The sequence below is a fragment of the Phacochoerus africanus genome, chromosome X (assembly GCF_016906955.1).
Source record: "Phacochoerus africanus isolate WHEZ1 chromosome X, ROS_Pafr_v1, whole genome shotgun sequence".
Lineage (NCBI taxonomy): Eukaryota > Metazoa > Chordata > Mammalia > Artiodactyla > Suidae > Phacochoerus > Phacochoerus africanus.
Window position 1 is genome coordinate 10,234,366 of NC_062560.1, and position 19,541 is coordinate 10,253,906.

The window sequence follows — 19,541 nt, forward strand, 5'->3', positions numbered from 1 at the left end:
TCCTGAGTGGCTGTGGCTGTGGTGTAGGCCGGCAGCTGAAGTTCCAATTTGACCTCTAGCCTGGGAACCTCCATATGCTGTGGGTGTGGCCCTAAAAAAACAACAGAAAAAGACTATGAGGGCATGTGAGGGCAAGAATGTGGTGGGAGGGGGAAGGCCCATGTATCAGGCAGTGGAGTCTAGAAAGGAGGGTGCAAACTGGCCAGACCAGGGTCACATTCAGAGCCAAGAAAACCGAGAATCAGCAGGGGTTGGATGAAAGGAGGTGGCACGGGAAAGCAACCTGCGATCCAGTCAGGCAGCGTTTGCTCTCCTTTGCAGCTTTAGGCTATGCGAGGGCAGCCAGCAAGAACCAGAGGCTGGCAGCCAAATCCTTCCTGAGTCCCCACAGTGGCAGAAGTGCTGGCTGGGCCTGATGGCAGAGCCTGAAGCTATCCCCATCATTCTCCCAATAAGAAACGTCAGATACCATTTCTAGATTCATTATTTCAGCCCTGCAGCAAAAGCAGCAGCTGAGGCCTACGGGGCGGGTGTCATTTACAAGGATTGCATCGGGCAACACCTGTCCCGCAGGTGAGACACCCGAGTCGAGTTCCCATCCTGGAACAAACCACCTCTTCCTTGACTACTGAGTTGCGACTGATGACAATCAGCTTTCACTTGCAACAAATACAAATTTTGAAATGCTTCAGTGTCACTGGGTTCTGTCCCCAAGGAACGTGCGAGTTGTCACTAGCTCTTTAGCTGTATGTGTATAGCACTGCCACTTGTTAGGACACCTGGACTTGTGGCGAGGGAAGTGTACGTCCGGAATAGGGGGTGAGTTCATTCATTCAATGGAATGCCAGGGAATGAAACCTTTGCTTAACTTTTTATTCATTATGGCACAAGTAAGAACTTTAAGAAACACCACTGAAAAGGTCATTGCCAACATGAAAGGTAAGAGTAGCATGTTTTATAAAAAAAAAAAAATCTTTGTCTATAATACACATTCCCTTATGAAGTGAAAAAAAAAAAAATCTCATAAAATACTGAAGCGAATTGCCACCTACTGGTCAAAAATTGTTTTGCAGCTGAAAAACTTCGAATGGACTACTGAAGGAGTAGGAACATTTTACACGATACGTAGAATTACCAAAAAAAACATTTCCTCAGCCTTTGGCACACTGTAAATACAGAGCTTAATTTTTTTTCCCCCAAATATGATTTACTTTACAAAGCACTGCATATAATTTGGTTAATACTGCTTTGGGGGCATAAGGACAAACTTGTGTTTTGTAATTTGAATACTCTATTTTGATTTTTAAATGCTTTATAGTTGGATTCCAGTTTGTAGTTTTGAAAAATACATAAAAATCGTACATTATAAATATATATTATATATGGTCTATATAAAATTGAATTTGACCTAGAATGGGCAGGGCAACTTCTTCTTCTTTCTTTGTCAGGCACGGCCTTTCTCCTGTTTCATTAACCTGAATCCTTTCGAAACAGATTCTAAAAATATATTCCATAAGTATCAAATTTAATATTTCCTCAAAACATATTCAATATGAAAAAGCATTCTGTGACGATATATTTTGTTGTATCTCGCTACTATATAAAAATATGGCTTCTCATACTCTGTTGTATTCTGTCTTGTTAGTGTTTTTCTTAGGCATTGAAGGAAGGGCTGTCCCCAGTTAGAAAGCTATCGCAAAAGCACAGACACCCGCTTGTGCAAGTTCTAGAACATTCTATAGAATCTCCTTACTTAGAATAAGTGATTTAAAAATGTGTTCCTTCTGTCTTCTGTGAATGTAACATATACGAGTATCATACATAATCTGTTACAGAATATACAAGAGTCAAAACTGAAGACACATAAATACAATTAAGCAATACCAAAGCGAGAGTTGTATCTTATGCAGAGCCAATGTGAAGAGCTGTTAGGTTGGCTATGAGCGTCCCCGATTGTTTTTCTTTTGTCTGAATGCTGGCTATGCAATAGAATCTTATTATAAAGGGCCAGGGTACAAGTGCTCTCTATCTGTAAGTGAACCGAATTTCCGCTTGTGTTATTATTATTTTTTTTAAGGTGTAAAAGAAGAAACGTAAGTAAGTGCCCAATTGTCCAATACCCACTTTTTCCCCTGCTGAGTGGAAGAAGGCTGTTTGGGGCCGGAGGGCTCGAGCGCACGGGGCTCATACCAGCGTTTCCGGGAGGGCATCGGGGTTGTCGGCGGATAAGAGCTCCCAGATCTGCCACCGCTCCCTCTGCCAGTCGAGCCAGTTGGGTTCCCGCAGGGTCTCACTGTTCTGATCGCTGGCCGGACTGGGGTAGGCACTGCTCACCGGCTGCTGGGCGGTCTGAGGCTCTCGATCGCCTGTTTGGCTTCCCTCTTGCGACGCTGATCCGGAGCCTTCTCCTGGCCTCTGAGGCCTCCACAGCGGTGACTCCGCGGGCTGGTGGGCCGCTGCGACGGCTGGCTTCCCTGGACCAGGATAAGGAGGAGGAGGCCTCTGGTCGTGCCTGGCACCTTCTCCAGGTCTCTGGGCCGGAGGCTTGGCGCTCCGGTGCGGACAGGCCACCTCCAGCTCGCTCTCGGCGAGGTCTTGGGCGCCGCTCGGGGTCCAGAACGCCTCCGGCCGTGGCCGTGGCCGTGGCCGTGGCGCGGGCTGCTCGGCGCCCTGGACGTGGGACGAGCCGCAGACGCGGGCCACCGGCGCATGCGCCCTGCACGCCGCCGCGGCGCCGGCCGCCTGAGTCCTCCGAGCGACCTGCGCACTGCTGTCCAGTTCTGTGGGGCTGCCCTGCCACCGGGGCCAGTTTGGGGACAGGTTCCCCTGAGAGAGGGAGCATGGCCCCGGCCGGAGGGAGCTGCTTTCAAAAATGTCTCCGTAGGAACCTGGAGGCCGGAGAGAAGGACGAGAAAGGGCATGAGTTTGTGGCATCCCCGTGGGGACGTCCTTGCCGCGGGCAGCTGGGGAAATTGAAAACACACAGGACACGCTTAGCGGCTGCCGACTAACGTACAAGAAGCGACAAGTGCTTTTTGATTTTTGGCACAGTTCCTGCAGCAGCTCCAAAGACAGATGCCTGGACCCGGACACGTTAGCGGTCAGATGGGTCGAAGGAGGCCTTGGCGCTAAGCGAGGCTTTGGGAGAGCCCTTCTCTGCGAGGTTATGGAAACTTTTCTGAACCTAGAAGGTGAAAGGAGCGTTCCCTTTCCGTTCAGTGCAACGTGCAATCCAGACGAGACACAAATGATAATGTTTCCACGGTTCTACTATGTCCATAAAAGCTGTAGGAATACATCAAATCGAAAAATGCCCCTTTTGGAACTGGCTGCAGTGGCACAACAGGATTGGTGGGGTCTCTGCAGCCTTAGGGTGCAGGTTGGGTTCCTGGCCTGGCACAGTGGGTTAAGGATCCAGTGTTGCAGTGTCGGTCGCAACTGTGGTTCAGCTCTGATCCCTGACCCGGGCCCTCCATATGCCTCGGGCTGGCCAAAAAAGAAAAAAAAAAGAGAGAGAGAGAGAGTGAATGCCCTGGGAGTTCCCATTGTGGCTCAGGGGGTTAAGAACCTAACTAGTCTCCGTGAGGATGCAAGTTTGACCCCTGGCCTCACTCGGTGGGTTAAGGACCTGGCGTGGCTGTGGCTGTGGCTGTGGCATAGGCTGGCAGCTGTAGCTCCTATTCGACCCCTGTCCCAGAAACTTCCATATGCCACAGGTGTGGCTGCTAAAAAAAAAAAAAAAAAAAAGTACCCTATTTGGTGCCAGAGGATAATGAAGACAGCAGCCGCAATGTAGACCCCATCACTGCCACTGTGGGGGACACTGGCTCATTGTTCGCCAAATCGTCCCCATTCCTTCCCGGGTGACATTTTTTTCCCAGCCTCCCTTGCACTTAGGAGGGCCATGTAAATGAGGTCTGGCTACCAAATGTGCGGTGATGGGATGTGAGCCATTTCTGGGCCTGTTCTAATGAAACAAACAAAACAAAACAAGTGTACTTCTAGACTTCCCTGTTCGCCTCTTTGCCTCAACTTCTAGCCCAGGATGGAGAAACCATGCAAGACTCGGAGGCCACTGAGCTTAGGGGAGCCCCCAGCTAGATGGAACTTGTGCGCCTGAATGACTCTGTGCAGCAGAGCGCTCCCACCCCTCGTCATCCTGCACAATCCACACTGGCCTGGATGGAAACGGAGAAATCAACATGGGAGAGATGAAGCCACTGACATTTCGGGGATGTGTGTTACAGCAGTTCGCCTTCGCTAAGGGATACGGCTTTCTCCAGGAAATTCAAAGGAGAGCAAAGCAGTGCATTTCACAGCTCACGGCAATGCCAGATCCTTAACCCACTGCACGAGGCCAGGGATCGAACCCACGACCTCATGGTTCCTAGTCGGATTCGTTTCTGCTGCTCCATGACAGCGGGAACGCCTCTCCTTTTTTTGTAGCAGCTCCCGTATTACATTTGTTCAGCACAGTGCATCCTGAATTTAATGGCCTCTAATCCAGCTGAAGTGCTTGACTAGAGGCCACTATGTAACGACATCTCCTGGGATCCCATGAAGTGCCTCGCTGCCCTTTCCCCCTAAGGATCACCTCTTCCAAGATCTTCTGCTCTGTGTTCCTTCTGCTGGTTCAACTCGGCTCTGTCCCTGCGCAAGCGCTCAGATCCCCCTCTTCCTCCGAAATAATCTTGTTGTTCCTTGCCTACTTCTTAAGAAATGACTGGATAGGGCAAATGCATAGGAAAACGACAACCTGGGGACACAGGCGCTGTAGCTCCGATTGGACCCCTAGCCTGGGAACTTCCATGTGCCCCAAGTGCAGCCCTAAAAAGCAAAAAATATATATATATACCTATACATATATATATGCGTATTTACAAACATATACACACCCACATATACCTGTACAGACATACACACACATTTGGGGGAACAATAAAACGATGTACACACTTCATGCCATACATTAACATATATTCTACATGGATGAAAGAATGAAGGGTTCAAATAATGAAATACCATGAAAGCAAAAAGTGTCTAGACGACTGGCTAGCCCATGCTTAGGTAAAAATAGAGATTAATTTTGTGAAAGAAGTCACAAAGAGAATGATAGACTTCATTAAGTAAAACTTTTTGTTTTGTTTTGTTTTGTTTTTTAGGGCCTTACTCGAGGCACATGGAGATTCCCAGGCTCGGGGTTGAATCGGAGCTGTAGCTGCCGGCCTACACCACGGCCACAGCAATGCCAGATCCGAACCAGAGTCTGTGGCCTACACTGCAGCTCACGGCAATGCCAGATCCTTAACCCACTGAGCGAGGCCAGGGATCGAACCTGTGTCCTGATGGATGTAGTCAGATTCGTTAACCGCTGAGCCACGATGGGAATGCCTTGTAAAACATTTCCAGATATCCAAAAAGGGGGGAAATGCAAGGGATAATCATAACACTGGCAAACAATGTGGCCAAAGGGTTAATGTCTTTATTTTAGGAAGAGTTGGTGAGAAGCAATTTTAAAAACTCTAGCTTGCATAAACAGCCAACCAGAACTGAATTTCAGTAGGGGAAATTCAGCTGATCAAGAGAAAAATGGAAAAACACTGGCGACAGAGAAAGGCAAAGGAAAATGATACATACCATTTTGTTTTCTCATTTGGTTTTTTTACATAAGCCGAGAGGCAAACCCAGCAATGTGCAATACCCATGAGATGAAAGTGACAGGGACAGTATAGTAAATGGCACTGCCATCTATGGCTTGCGGAGCACAAGCAAATGCATCCTGTGTGGAATGCGAAGTGACCGTACCTCTGAATTCTTGGAAAGAGTCATTATTTTTTTTATGGTCCCACCCATGGCATATGGAAGCTCCCAGGCCAGGGACTGAACTCGCACCTCTACATCGACCTGAGCTGCTGCAGTTGGATTCTTAACCCACTGAGCCATAGCGGGAACTCCAGAAAGGTTCCTAATTTTTGACCCACTTTCCTATTCTGGATTTACAACTGGCTCTCTAAAATTTTGTGCCTCTGTTAATAATGTAAAATGCAAAAAGAAGAAGTTCCCGTCGTGGCTCAGCCGCGATGAACCCGACTGGCATCCAGGAGGACGCAGGTTCAATCCCTGACCTCGCTCAGTGGGTTAAGGATCCGGCATTGCCATGAGCTGTGGTGTAGGTTGCAGATGCGGCTCGGATCCCGCGTGGCTGTGGCCCTGGCATAGGCAGGCGGCTACAGCTCCGATTAGCCCCCTAGCCTGGGAACCTCCATATGCCGCAGGGGCTGCCCTAACATGAGAGAAAGACAAAATAAAAAATAAAACACAAAAAGAGTACATAAAAGAGGTTCATAACTTATCACAACATAGATTAAAACCTTAGCACAATGTAGATGAAAGTAGAAACAACCTGGACGTCCCAATACTGGGCTGTAAACTATGAGTATGCACCTGGAATACTCCATGGCTCTACCAATAATAAGGGCAAATAACTGGAGAACGGAAGTTAAACGAATGACATGAGGGCGCATTGACAGAATGTCTGCAACCCTCTTTAAAAAGTCTTGCACTGAGGGTTTGGGAGGGAAATGCTGTAAACATTTGGTTGTGATGACTGCTGTACACCTATAAATGTAATAAAATGCATTAAGCAATTAAAAAAAACTCTTGCAAATGAAATGAAGTGAAATATATAGTCAAAGCTTGATGTACTTTGGTGGGAAGCCTAAGTACAGCCTTATCCCCCCCCCTTTTCTTTCTCTTTCACCGGAATCACATTTTCCAAATACTATTTGACAAGCGCGTGATATGATGAGAGGAAGGCAAAAATTAACGGACGCTGACGTTGAAAAGTACATGCCATACTGGTTTTTAAAAAGAGTACTTCACCTGTCATGCCTGGGTCTTTGGATCCACTTTTTAGTGTTGAATGCCAAGTCCCCCAGATATTGAGAGCCTCCTCAGCCATATCTAGGAAAAAGTATATAAAAAGGCAGGTAACTCACAACGAAAACTGAAGAGCCCCAAAAATCAATCAACACATGTTTTTTATAACGTTCGTTTGGCTCTAAGTACTATATTTGAGATTGTGATGGATACAAGACAGAATAGCAGGAACAACCACCGCATGGTTCCTAGTCGGATTCGTTAACCACCGAGCCACGACGGGAACTCCAAGATGGCAAACATTTTTAAAAGGGAGGCTTTTCAGAGTGGCTCTTCGGATTTAACTATAAATCCGAGATAAGATAGCAAGAATTTATACTGGGTCTTCCAGTGATTACTTAAACAGTGTTCTGCTGGGCTGCAGCGTGGGTCACAGCTGTGGCTTGGATTCCATCCCTAGCCTGGAAACTTCCATATGCCAAGGGTGTGGCCATAAAAAAAAAAAAAAAAAGTGTCCTGATGAGTCCCGACCCTGAGGAATTACTCTGTGGAGGGAGAGAACAGAAGGAAACGTTCAGTGGTCAAAGAAATTTGGGAAAAGCAGCAAACCATAGCGTCCAAATCAAGATGCCCACCAGCACTGTGAAGATTTTGAGAACTTGTGGAGAAACTGTTGGCTTGGTTCACCCAGCATTTCCCAAATATCTGTGACCACAGGAACCTTATTTTGTCTAAAAATCATCATTTCCGGAGTTCCATTGTGGCTCAGTGGCAACAAACCTGACTAGTGTCCATGAGGATGCAGGTTCAATCCCTGGCCTCGATTAGTGGCTTAAGGATCCGGTGTGGCCGTGAGCTGTGGTGTGGGTCGCCGACGTGGCTTGGATCCGGCATTGCTGTGGCTGTGGTGGAGGCCGGCAGCTGCAGCTGCGATTGGACCCCTAGTCTGGGAACCTCCATGTGCCACGGGTGCAGCCCTAAAAAAAGACAAAGTAAAATAAATAAATACATAACAATAAGATAAAACCCATCATTTCCCACAGAGACCTCTTTGGAACCTGCTGGCTCCTCGTATCGTCAGTTCAGCTTGTCCTCTATAACAGTCACAGCGTTAGTCGGGTGACATCTGAGACTTAGCAAAGATGCTCCCAAACTCCCAGGCCAGGACACAGAAAGTTCTTTGGATGCTGGAGGGGAAAAGTCAGCTGGGAAAGTGGGGCGCTCTCCGAGCGGGAGCCTGCTTCCCAGAATGCAGGGATCCGGACCCGGAGGAGCCCTTCAGCAGGCCCTCGATCAAGGCTGCTTGAATTAGAGAAACATGAGACGACGAGGGGATGGAAAGAAGGTCCAAAGCGCCTGCGCCAGACCACCTGCAATCAGAGGCACGGCTTCGGCCCGCGCCGCCCGGTCTCCAGTTACCTTTCCCAAGCCTTGGTCCGGGAGAACTCTCCCTCGACTTCGAAGATGGCAAGTGGCCCACCAGCATATACTGCTCCGGCCCTTTGTAAAGCTTCTCCGAGCCCCCCGGGGCCGCGTCCTCTTGCATAGCCAGCAGGGAGCGCTCAGACAGCACTGGGGAGTTGTTGTCATAAGGGGAGAGGTCTCCGCTGGAGGCCTTGTTGGAGTCTGTGGACGAATGCCTTCCTCCCACGGAAAAGGAAACTTCTGATCTCAGCATGTCAGGGCTTCTGGAACAAGGAAACAATGACCGGTGTGTGAGTGTGTTGATAACGAGGGACCAGGGTCGCGCGATGCGACGGTTGCACGCCTGACAGGAGGAGAACCCCTGGACACGGGGGCTGAAACCCAAAGACCCTTCGCGGCCAGGTTTCAAGACTTCGATGTCAGTGGGTGCATTTCCACGAAATGGCCAGCAGAGGGCAGCAAACCCCAACAAATGGGACAGGAACCAGCGGGGCGAAGCGGTGGGGACGAAACACATAGAGCCGTGTATTTTCCAAGGTGCAAGGGCTGAAATGCCTGTTGGATTAACCCCTGTTGCCGTTTTAAAACGAAAGTCTGATGCTCACTCTCTGCTCAGTAAGGACAGACTGCAGATAATTCTTTTACGTTTCCTCAGTATCCTGAATTAAGAACAATTCCGATGAAACTGAATGAAAGTGTACATGCAGTTCATTCCGGCTTTATGGACACCTCCCCCCCCCCCCCGACTCCCCGCAAAGAGAATCATCTTTCCTGTAATGACGATGACGACAATGACGGTGATGTGTGGGTGGGGGATAATTGTCTCCTGTATAAAATGGTGGCTAAAAAGATAAATGCCTGACCATCATTAGAGGCCCTTGTATTTAAATACACCTAAAAGGATTCCAGAAGGCACTAGAGCTTTTCCAAATTGATAGCAAACATGATCGTTCGCATATCCATTAAGGTTTGCTACGTGCATGAGTTGTCACAGCAACAGAAACGACAGTGGAAATGTGAGCGGAACAGAAAAATGAAAACACCAGGACCATGAAGAGGGTGTTCAAAGTCTTACCTGGGCACATCTGTATTTTCTACCTTCCTCAAAACAGTGGCCCTGACATCTTAAAGGGAAATGATCACAGGTTGATTAAAAGTTCCCCAACCTGCCTCTGTCCCCCACCCCCCGCCCCCCACCCCTTCTCTTCTCTTTACTGCTCTCTGCTTTCCTCTGGTTTAATTTTGCAAAACAAAATCCTTTGTGATCTTAGAGAAGGTACACCCGAGCCCAGCAAGCCCTTCCTAAGCAGTGGGTTCCAGGCATGCACCAGAGAGGAGGTTCGCTCCCAGGGGGTCCCCGGGCTGCCTCGGGGACAGGCGAAGCATGTCACAGATGCTGCGCTGCTTTCCTCTGACAGGTGAAGCAAGGAAGCAAAGAAAGGACTTATTTATTCCATATGCGTAGGACATTTTGAAACTGATGATGACTGACAACCTTATGGGAAAAAGCCAGAGGATAACCCTGGGGATGGTTTTCCAGAAACTTTAGGTCTCCAATGAAGGAAGGGAAAATAAAAGGCACTTCACTTTTCTGCTGGAAAGTGGGGAAAAAAAAGGAGTCAGTCTCCATGTCCAATGAAAAGGGGGCGACCTCTCTAATTCCGGGGGAGGGAACGCAAAACCAAACCAATGAACGCTTGTCTGTCGTCGTGGGTTCAACTCTCGTTGACACTTTATTAGGAAGATGAGAAGATATGTGTTAAACGGGTAGGGACATGGAGCGGAGTGTCGAATCGGGGTTCTATGTTCTGACCAGAGCGAGAAATCAAATTCCTGCACTAGGTGCAATCGTGTCCCTTGTTTAGCTGCCGTTCATTCCATTCATTAATGCAAATGTCAACAAGAGTTGTCAGAACCTTGAACGGAGAATCGTGAGCACATAAAGCCTTATGGGATGTTTTAAACAGAGTTAAGTCCATAGAGAACAGTGGTTCCTGGGGGGCCGGGGCAGGGGGAGAACTGGGAGTTTGGGCTTAGCAGATGCAAACCAGTATATATGGAACGGGTAAACAGCTAGAGCATACTGTAGAGCCCAGCGAACCAGAAGTCGGTATCCTGGGATAAACCACCACGGAAAAGAATATGAGAAAAATGTACATTTAACTGAATCACTTTGCTGTACAGCAGAAATAAACACAACACTGCAAATCAACTCTATGTGAATAAAATTTTTAAAGAAAGATAAAAAAGCTATGAATAAAAATAAAACTACTCTCTGGAGAATTGCTTTAAAAAAAGAGAGGGAGAGAGTCAAGCCAATTCATTTGCCAAAACAAAATAGTTATCAGGGCCTCAAGTGCTTTTTGGCCCCCTTACAATGCGAGGAAAGTTCTGGAAAGGCCGGATTGGAGCTCCTGGAGACCACAAGAGTTCTGCCTCCTATCTTGCTCATCTGTCTTACAAAACATATAGCAGAGACTGCATTCAACAAAATATTAGAAGTTGCAGATTCAGCCAAGACTTATGCGCATAAAGATACCTTATGGGAGAAATTTTGTTTTTCTTTCTTTGGTGGCTGCCTCACGGCATATGGACCTTCCAGGCCCAGGATCAGCTCCGGAGCTGCAGTTGCGACCTACGCCACAGTGGGAACTCCAGAAATTTCTTGAACATCTCTGTCCTAAGGACGTTTGGGTTTCTCCCAAGCGAGCAAGTTATTTTCATTGGAGGTAAAAATTATGTTTCCGCATGGAGCCACGTGTCTTGTAATAAACAACGCATCTCTCTTTGCAGCGAGGAACTGGGGCTCCCCTCGAGTTGGTGTATTGGAGCCTGAGTGCTATCGAAGCTTGTGTGAAGCCTTTGTGTGTTTCACACCCCAGCGTCATCTTATAACTCTTTCCACTGGTTTTCTTTCCCTGATCTTTCGAACTCCTTACTATGATGCTGTTCCACCTGCCGTGTTTTTGGCAGGCTGCTTCAATACATTGCTTTCGGGCTGCCGCACAACCCGGGAAATCGTGCCCATGATGTTGGGGGCATTGCCAAGGCAGCATGCGTCATGAGAGTATTTAGTTTGGTCAAAACAAAACAAAGAACTATGATCGCAATAATAAAAACAATCTGCCTGCGTTTTTCCCCCTCCATTTTCACAGCTGTGATCGGACCTGACCAAGCAGAGGTGAGAGAGGAGCAGGGCCAGGCTCACTGTCCTTTTCCTCTGTTCTTCAGGCTGACTCTGCAAAACCTCACTCAGTGTGTCTGAGCCGCAGCGTTCCCATCACGAGGGAAATGCAAATTCTCACGCTCCATCCCGGACCTCCTGAAGGACTGGCTGTCCTTGGTGGGAACTGGGGCAAAATGAACACCTGGGGCCCCCAATTTTTAAAATCATGAGCATTTCACGATGGTGAAAGCAGATCCTTAAGCCAAATGGGCGCTGCTGCTGCTGCTGCTGCTGCTGCTTTTTTGGGGAGGCGGGGTGTGCACCCACAGTGGGTGGAAGTTCCCGGGCCAGGGATCGAACCTGCGCCATAGCAGCGACCTGAGTCACTGCAGCAACGACTCCAGATCCTTAACCTGCCGCCCCCTGAGAGAACTCTGTGTGCTTCTTCTGAGTAGGAGGTTCAGCCCATGAAGCTGCCTTGGCTTACTGAAGGGGAAGCTCCGGGGGCAGGGCTTTAAAAGCTGTCCAGGAAATTTTGATACTTGCGGAAGATTGATAACCTCAGATATCAAACCAGCCTCCCTCAACCCATGGCTGTGACAACGGACTAAGGGTCTACTGAGAGTCAAGTTAGGAGGGAGACTACAAGAGTGGCCAGAACTCTCACTATAATATTGGAAGTTCAGGGTTTTTAAAAATTTTAGGGTCATTCCATTGCTTTATCATTAAATTAACTGGAAACAAATCTAGGAAGGACCCTCCCTCTGGGTACCACTGAGCAATGACACAAGCAGCCACCCATGGCTTCTCTAAGGTTTGCTTCTAAGACGACTCAACTCTAAGAAGATAATTTTTTCTGGAATTTCCAGAGGTTCTGGGGCCAGGGATCGAACCCACACCACAGCAACAACCCAAGCCACAGCAGTGACACCACCAGATCCTTAACCCACGGAGCCACCAGGGAACTCCCTCGGAACACAATTTTAAGTTCAGCACTCCAAGGAAAGGCAATAAAATCTTCATTAGAGTTCCCATTGTGGCTCAGCAGTAATGAACCCAACTAGTATCCATGAAGATGTGGGCTTGATCCCTGGCCTTGCTCAGTGGGTTAAGGGTCTGGTGTTGCTATGGCTGTGGTGTAGGCTGGCAGCTACAGCTCTGATTCGACCCTAGCCAGGGAACTTCCATATGCCACAGGTGGGGCCCTAAAAAAAAAGGCAAAAAAAAAGGTCATGTATTTTGTTATATAAAATATTTACTCTACCCAGTGATTCACCAGATGAGAAATGATTTAGAGGCACAGAATGGCCTCTCCATGTCTTGGAATTTCATGGATGAGCTTGGGAATGCTGAGAGGCTACACTGCCAGTTGACATGGGTTTGCCTCCATGAATGGAGACCTTTCCCAGGAGACCTGGCAGCCCCAGGAACATCCACAGCATGCATGGCCGGCCTCCACTAACCAAATAAGCATGAGATGGACACAGAGAGCGAATGGCTTTCTCACCCTTAGCTGGTCCCTCCAGGTCAGGGTGTAAACACGGTGGCAGGGTACTGTGGGCAGGCCTGCCCTGCGGCCGGGAGCACAGAACTTGTTCTGTGGATAAACGGAAAACTCCGGTTCAATCACCGGATGTGGCCAGCCCAGCCCCTCACTGAGCTACCCCAGCGAGAAACATCCTTGGAGATTTCAAACTCGCCTCGGCGTCAGGCTTGGCTCCGCCATTCACTGACAAACCTCACTCTGCTGGAACTCGAAGCACAGAAGCATCTCGAATGCTATTCATTGTACCAGGAGAGGAATCCACTGTCACAGCGGCTCGGTTCTGCCAAGCTTCCCTTATGCAGAATCCTAAGGTCAAAAGCACCTGACACCAAAGAGAAGCTGACGCGGATCCAAACTCCCACCGGAACCTGCCCGGGGCTTTGGGGAAACGTCGCCCCTCACTTTGTAGCTCTTATTAATTCCCCCTGAACCGCCCTGGCATAGAGAGGCATTCATGACAGGTGACGAGAAAACAGTGATGATTTTCTTAATTTTGTTTACGGTACACCCGCTAAAACACCTCCAAATGAATCCCTTGCAAGTTTATAAAGAAGTTGTGAGTCACGGTCAAAGGTGTTCGAACAGAGAGGGGGATGTGATCAATTCTCCTTCCATCTTGAATTGTCCCTCCATAAAAGGCACGATTTTTTTTTTTTAAAGGCACGTTTTTGTAACTTCTCTCATCTTTCACTAAGGAATTCTCTAGTCCACATAACGTTTTCCTAAAATTGTCTGGCTGAAAAGGCTTTCTTCAGGGGACTGAGTGTGTGCGTGTGTGTGTGTGTGTGTGTGTGTGTGTGTGTGTGTTTAATGCTCCCTCATTTCCAAGGACCTGGAACAGAAGGATAGATGAAGCCTCCAGCTACTGTCGGTCAGAAGGATTCATGGCTATTATACCATATGGGTCAAGCCTAATTTCTTGCCTTGGAAAATGTCCTGAAAACGTTTCTGATTTTATAAATGCTGCGAAGGGCAGCACCGAAATCACAGTCCATCTCGTGACACACTCCGTGGCTGTGTAGAAGCCTTTTTAATGACAATCTTTGAAAGAGTAAAATAAATTAGCGACATCATATCTGCTGATGTTTTTATGGCTGAGCTCGTGGCACGCCAAGGTTCCCAGGCCAGGGGCTGAACCTAACACCACAGCAGTGACAATGCTGAATCCTTAAGCCACTAGACCACCAGGGACCTCTGATATTTGCTCATTTAAATATGCGGCCTTGAAATTCTGAGGCTGAATGCTCCTCTGTGATAAAGAAGGAAGCTTATTCAATGGGAGCAACGACTAGTTCAGCAAAACGACGACTTTCTGAAGGCCAAGGACAGAATTAAATCCAATGAAATTAAAAGACATCTACGTATGGGTTTAATTTATCCATACCAGCCTTCTCTTGAAATGCAGTTAAACTTTGTTTGACTTTTTTTTTTTGGCCACGCCCACGGCATGTGGCTGTTTCCCGGGCCAGGGATCGAACGCACACCACAGCAGTGACAATGCTGGATCCTTAACCTGCTGTGTCACAAGGGCACTCCTAAACGTGTTTGATTTTGATTTTGTTTCTGGAATAGAGAAGGGAAAATGCTCTATTTAGTCTTGTAGCCCGTATAGGTATACCATGCATGTATTCATGGCTTTATGTCATTTTTTTAATGGTTATTTTCCCCAGAACATTATAGCAAGTGAAAATATCAAAAAACTGAAAAGTAGGTATATTCGAACTTAAATATTCTATTGAGTTTTAAAAGTTTATTTATGCAATACAGGCTTTTTTTTTTTTTTGGTCTTTTTGTCTTTTTAAGGCTGCACCTGCGGCATATGGAGGTTCCCAGGCGAGGGGTTGAATCAGAGCTGCAGCTGCCAGCCGACACCACGGCCACAGCAATGCCGGATCTGAGCTGTGTCTGCGACCTACACCACAGCTCATGGCAACGCCAGATCCTTAACCCACTGAGCAAGGCCAGGGATCGAACCCGCATCCTCATGGTTCCTAGTCGGATTCGTTTCTGCTGCGCCACGACAGGACCTCCCCAATACAGAATTTTATTATTATTTTAGTTCGGGTTAACTTAATTAGACATTATTTAAGATCGTCACTTGGCCCAGAGAAACTGTCAGACATAGCCACTCTCGGTTGAAAATGACATAAGCAAAGAAATGTATTTCCAAAATATGATCGATGAGTTGATTTCCATTTAGGCCGGAGACACCTATTTTGCCTCTTGCTTCAGGCTCAGTGTGGCTTGGCATGAGCCAAAATCTTTTCACAGTTTTTGATATTTTGTTCATCATAGATTTTGGGGGGTTTTGTTTGTTTTTTAACTCAATGAATTTTACTATACGTATAGTTGTACAACCATCATCACAACTCAATTTTACAGTATTTCCATTCATCATAGATTTTGGGCATCGACTTTGATTTTTTTTTAAATACTACATGTCGCAGTTCCCCTCGTGGCTCAGGGGAAACGAATCTGATTAGCGTCCACGAGGACACAGGTTCGATCCCCGGCCTCACTCAGTGGGTTAGCGAGGCTGGGAATCGAACCAACATCCTCCCGGACACTATGTCCATTTCTTAACCCCCTGAGCCATAAATGGAACTCCCAGTATGGTTCATTTTGATGACCATTTTAGGACGGTCTTAAAATTTACACTTCACCCCTCATTCTATTCCCAGCTCTGCTAGGACGCTTCTGTTCTGTTGCAAATGCCTGCCTTTAACATACCTTATCCTCTTTGATTTGCCTTCTGTTCTCATCCCCTCTTGCCTTCCGTCTCTAAATCAAGGGGGGTGGATCTATTTTAAGTATCTTTGAAGAAAAGAGCACATCATGCTAATACACAGACCAGACAAGCCATTAAAAACCTGGAAGCCTTGCATCGTTAGCAACATCAATCTCTTCTAAGCTCCTGTTGGTGTCCCATGTTGGCTGAAGCCAAAAAAGTAAGCAGACAAGCCCCAGAACAAATAATGCCCCCTCCTTCCACTCCCCTGATTCTGCTGGTGCATAAAGAAGGGAAACAAATTCCAAACACTCCATCCCCCAATATCACTAAAAGTTTGCTCTTTCCAAACAGAAATTGTGATAAACCCGTTCTTGTTCTTAGTTTTACACTCTTGTGAAAACTCCAAATAACATCTGCGGCAGTTTCCATGTGGGGCACAGGGATGGAGAGCCTCATGCAGGGATGTCAACTGTTGGCAAAGAACAGAAGCTTCAGGAGATAAATCCAGGGGTCGGGAGAGAATAATGAGCGATACGGTACTTATCACGGCACCTACGGTATTCATTGCAGAAGCTACTCTTGCCTCCCACTCTGTGGTCTTCCTACAAATCCTTTCAGGTCTTACCTTTTATAGCCCTTGCAGCCGAGTTTTCACTAAATAAAGTCTTCAGAACAAGAATTCTGTCTGGTTCCATCGCGCCACAGCTGGGCTAAGGTCTTCATCTCATGACCTGCAAATGTACTCACTTCCAGGCCCTTCTGAAATCTACCTGGCCCGGGGCGAGCAGGTCGTGTTCCCAGGTTCAGTGCCTTTTACCCTCGCCCCTCATCTGGTCCAGAATCTTGCCTTCATCCTGGGGCTAATGGCATCCTGCGAGCTTTGCCTTTCGACACAACTCAACGCGGATGGGTTTGCTCACGTCAGATTGCCTCTATGGGCTGCTATCTCGGGGACAACAGAGTAGGATCTGGTGACATCCAAGCCTTTGGTCAGTAGTTGTACATGACCAGGACGGTGAAATTCAAGTAATATGACAATAATCCTTAACATGGACGAAGCATCTGTTTAGACGCCAGCTACTATTCTAATAGCAAAAGGACTGTATGAAGTGAGGTCTATTTTTATCTCTAGTTTACAGATGAGGAAACTGAGACAGAGCCAGATGAATTGATTTACCCGAGACTGCACAGCTAATAGCAGTGGAAATGGAAGTTGGACTCAGGCAATCTGGCGTTGGATCCAAAGCTCATAACCCACGTGTTATACCACACAAGTGTGTGCTATTGATGGATGATTGACCTGCCAGTGTGGCCAGCACCATCTGGCATTTGGGGTACTGTAATTTGTCACCCCTGTAATCTATCATTAGCATAATCTATCATCACCGTAATTCTTTGCCACCGCTTCTTGATTTAAGAAGCACCGCTAAGCCTGCCATTTAAGGGCTTCTTGCCCTCTGTGCTAGCCAGCCTCTTTCTCGTGTTCCCAGCCAGCTGACACATTTACTTTTATGACCAGGCCCTGGTTCAAGCTCCCCAAACATCCACGCCTATTGACAGCCTCTCCAGCTTACAAAATTTGTTGCAAATCTTTGCTCATCCCAGAGGCTCTCCCTAAGACTGCAGGGACCATGCCTTTGTCTTCTTCAAATGCCACATGGATTTACAGTCTGGGCACTGGTTCCCTCTTTTGTCAACACAAAAACCTCTTCGCAATGTAAAAAAATCACCCACCTGGAGCCCCCATATGACGGTTCTTAGCCCGGCTGGCTGCTCCTGAGAATCACATGGGAGTTTTCAAAAACCCCAAGGTCCAGACCGTACCCCAGAATGAATGAGTCCCAGTCTCTAGAGGTGGGACCCAGGCGGTGTGGCTCTTCGAGCTCCCCAGGTGATTCAAATGGGCAGGCAAGGCTGAGAACGAGTGGCTCAGCATGGACTTTGCACTCTGCGACACACATAACAACATGCCTCCTGCTGTTTTCACCCTTGCAGGCCGCCTTCAACAAGTCTGCAAGCTCTTACGGCCGAAATAGGCCTTGAGACCTGAAGCTTTTGCTACTCAAATTGTGGCTCATGGACCAGCAGTATCATAGCATCGTCTGGGGGCTTGTTAGAAATGCAGTTTCTGAGACGCCCTCCCTTCACCTATGGATTCAGAAAGAGCCTTTTAGTGAGATTTCCTGGTGATCATATGCATGGGAAAGTTTGAGAAGCATGCCTTTATTTCGTATTTTATTAGGCATGCCCACCACAGGCAGACGTTCCCGGGCTAGGGATTGAACCCATGCCCCAGCCACAGCAGTGACAACGCCAGATCCTTAACCACTAGGCCACCAGGGAACTCGGAGGAGCATGCTTGTAAAGCACAAAAAGACCGCCTACAGCTAGAGGGTTAAGACTTTCCAGCCGTTACAAATAAATGTTTATTTATTAACGGATGTATTTCTACTTCATGATAGCATTATCAAACTTCTGGGCTTGCCCTGGACCTGGAGGGAAACAAAATAACTCTCCCTTCTCCCTCTTCCTAAGCCAGTCTTCTCCACGTGTTTTCTGTTAGGGCACACAGGTCCCTGCCATCTGCAGAGCTCCTGCGAGCTCGCCTCCCTTTCCTTGAAGCCCTAACATCGTGGTGTAGGGTCAGCTTGCCTAGACCTTACAATTCTTATTTCTATAGGCGTGGGGAGCAGAAGATGCTGCACAACTGTATGTTTGGGACAGGCTTAATATGTAGGCTTCCTCCTTTTCCTAAGAGGAGAGAAAGAAAGGCTCACGTCTTGGCATTGATATGCCAAGAGTGTACTTGAAAACCACATAAAAATGCCTTCGAGCACCTATTCTTCAAAGTATTAATATTTACATATTTTAAAAGGCCATATAAAAGCAGAAATCCGGCAAGTCAAAAACCAGTGGGTTGTTTTTTTTTTCTCAGGTGTGTGTTTTCTAGCCTTCCCTGAAGAGAAGGATTGTAAATGCAGCTTAATGGGGATTCACAAATAGAAGGGCCAGCATGTCTGTTTTCTTGCAAAGGGGAGGAAAAAAGAGTTCCTTTAGATTCTGGTGACACAAGATCTACTGTGAAGAAAGGCCATTTGTTAGTTTGAATTAGAACCCACGTGTTGATGACAGTTAGAAATCTTGGAAAAGTGTAAGTGAGCTCAATTCTCTGACATGAAAAGAAAGCCCATGAAATGCCAAGCCACTTATATCAATTTGAATACATTTTTATTCCACCCCCCCCCCCCGGTGGCTCTTGGGGCTTGAACCCAGGCGGAATGTCTTACTTGCACCAGAATTGATCTTGCTCATGATTGGCACCGAAATGGATTTTACAAAGCACTCTCGCAAGGATGATCCACTTAAAAATTCTTCCCTGCTCTTGAGGACAGGGCGTGCAGCTGAACGTTGCAGGGCTATTAACGTAATGACCCAGGAAAGAAGGAGTTCCGGACCATGTGCAATTCCTTTTTGTCACATTTCTCTAAAGGATATAATTTTTTAAATGTCTGAAATCGTTTTCAGAGAAAATGAGTCCATCAAATTAGACCTCAATAGAAAAGAACAATTTAATGGGTGTCCGCATTTCTGAGACACCCTTGAATAACTCATACCGTTGGAGTATTTTATATATGACTAAGAGAGAAAAACATGCTATGAATTGATGGAAGACACGTCAACCGATGATAAGATTAATCTCAATTTCAGAGAAGATAAAACCTGGGGGGAAGTGTGTCTTAGAATTGTTGAAATTCCGGGAGAGAGCAAGCATGGCATAAATGACACTTTTACGG

The 19,541-nt window shown here is 47.2% G+C and overlaps 1 protein-coding gene across 3 annotated transcripts in view; it reads right to left on the bottom strand.

The window, feature by feature from the left end:
- Window positions 1-861: 861 nt before the first annotated feature.
- The window catches only part of ARHGAP6 (Rho GTPase activating protein 6), a 536,775-nt gene continuing 518,095 nt past the window's right edge, over window positions 862-19,541 (bottom strand). For 2 of the 3 annotated variants that reach the window (XM_047765257.1, XM_047765258.1), the window contains exons 11-13: window positions 8,299-8,567; window positions 6,883-6,963; window positions 864-2,888 (exon numbers count right to left, since the gene is read on the bottom strand). In XM_047765257.1, coding sequence (XP_047621213.1) covers window positions 2,185-2,888; window positions 6,883-6,963; window positions 8,299-8,567 — 1,054 coding nt within the window. In that variant the 3' untranslated portion in view covers window positions 864-2,184. Of the gene's footprint in view, window positions 2,889-6,882; window positions 6,964-8,298; window positions 8,568-19,541 lie in introns of all 3 variants that reach the window. The other variant, XM_047765256.1, reaches the window with a different exon arrangement.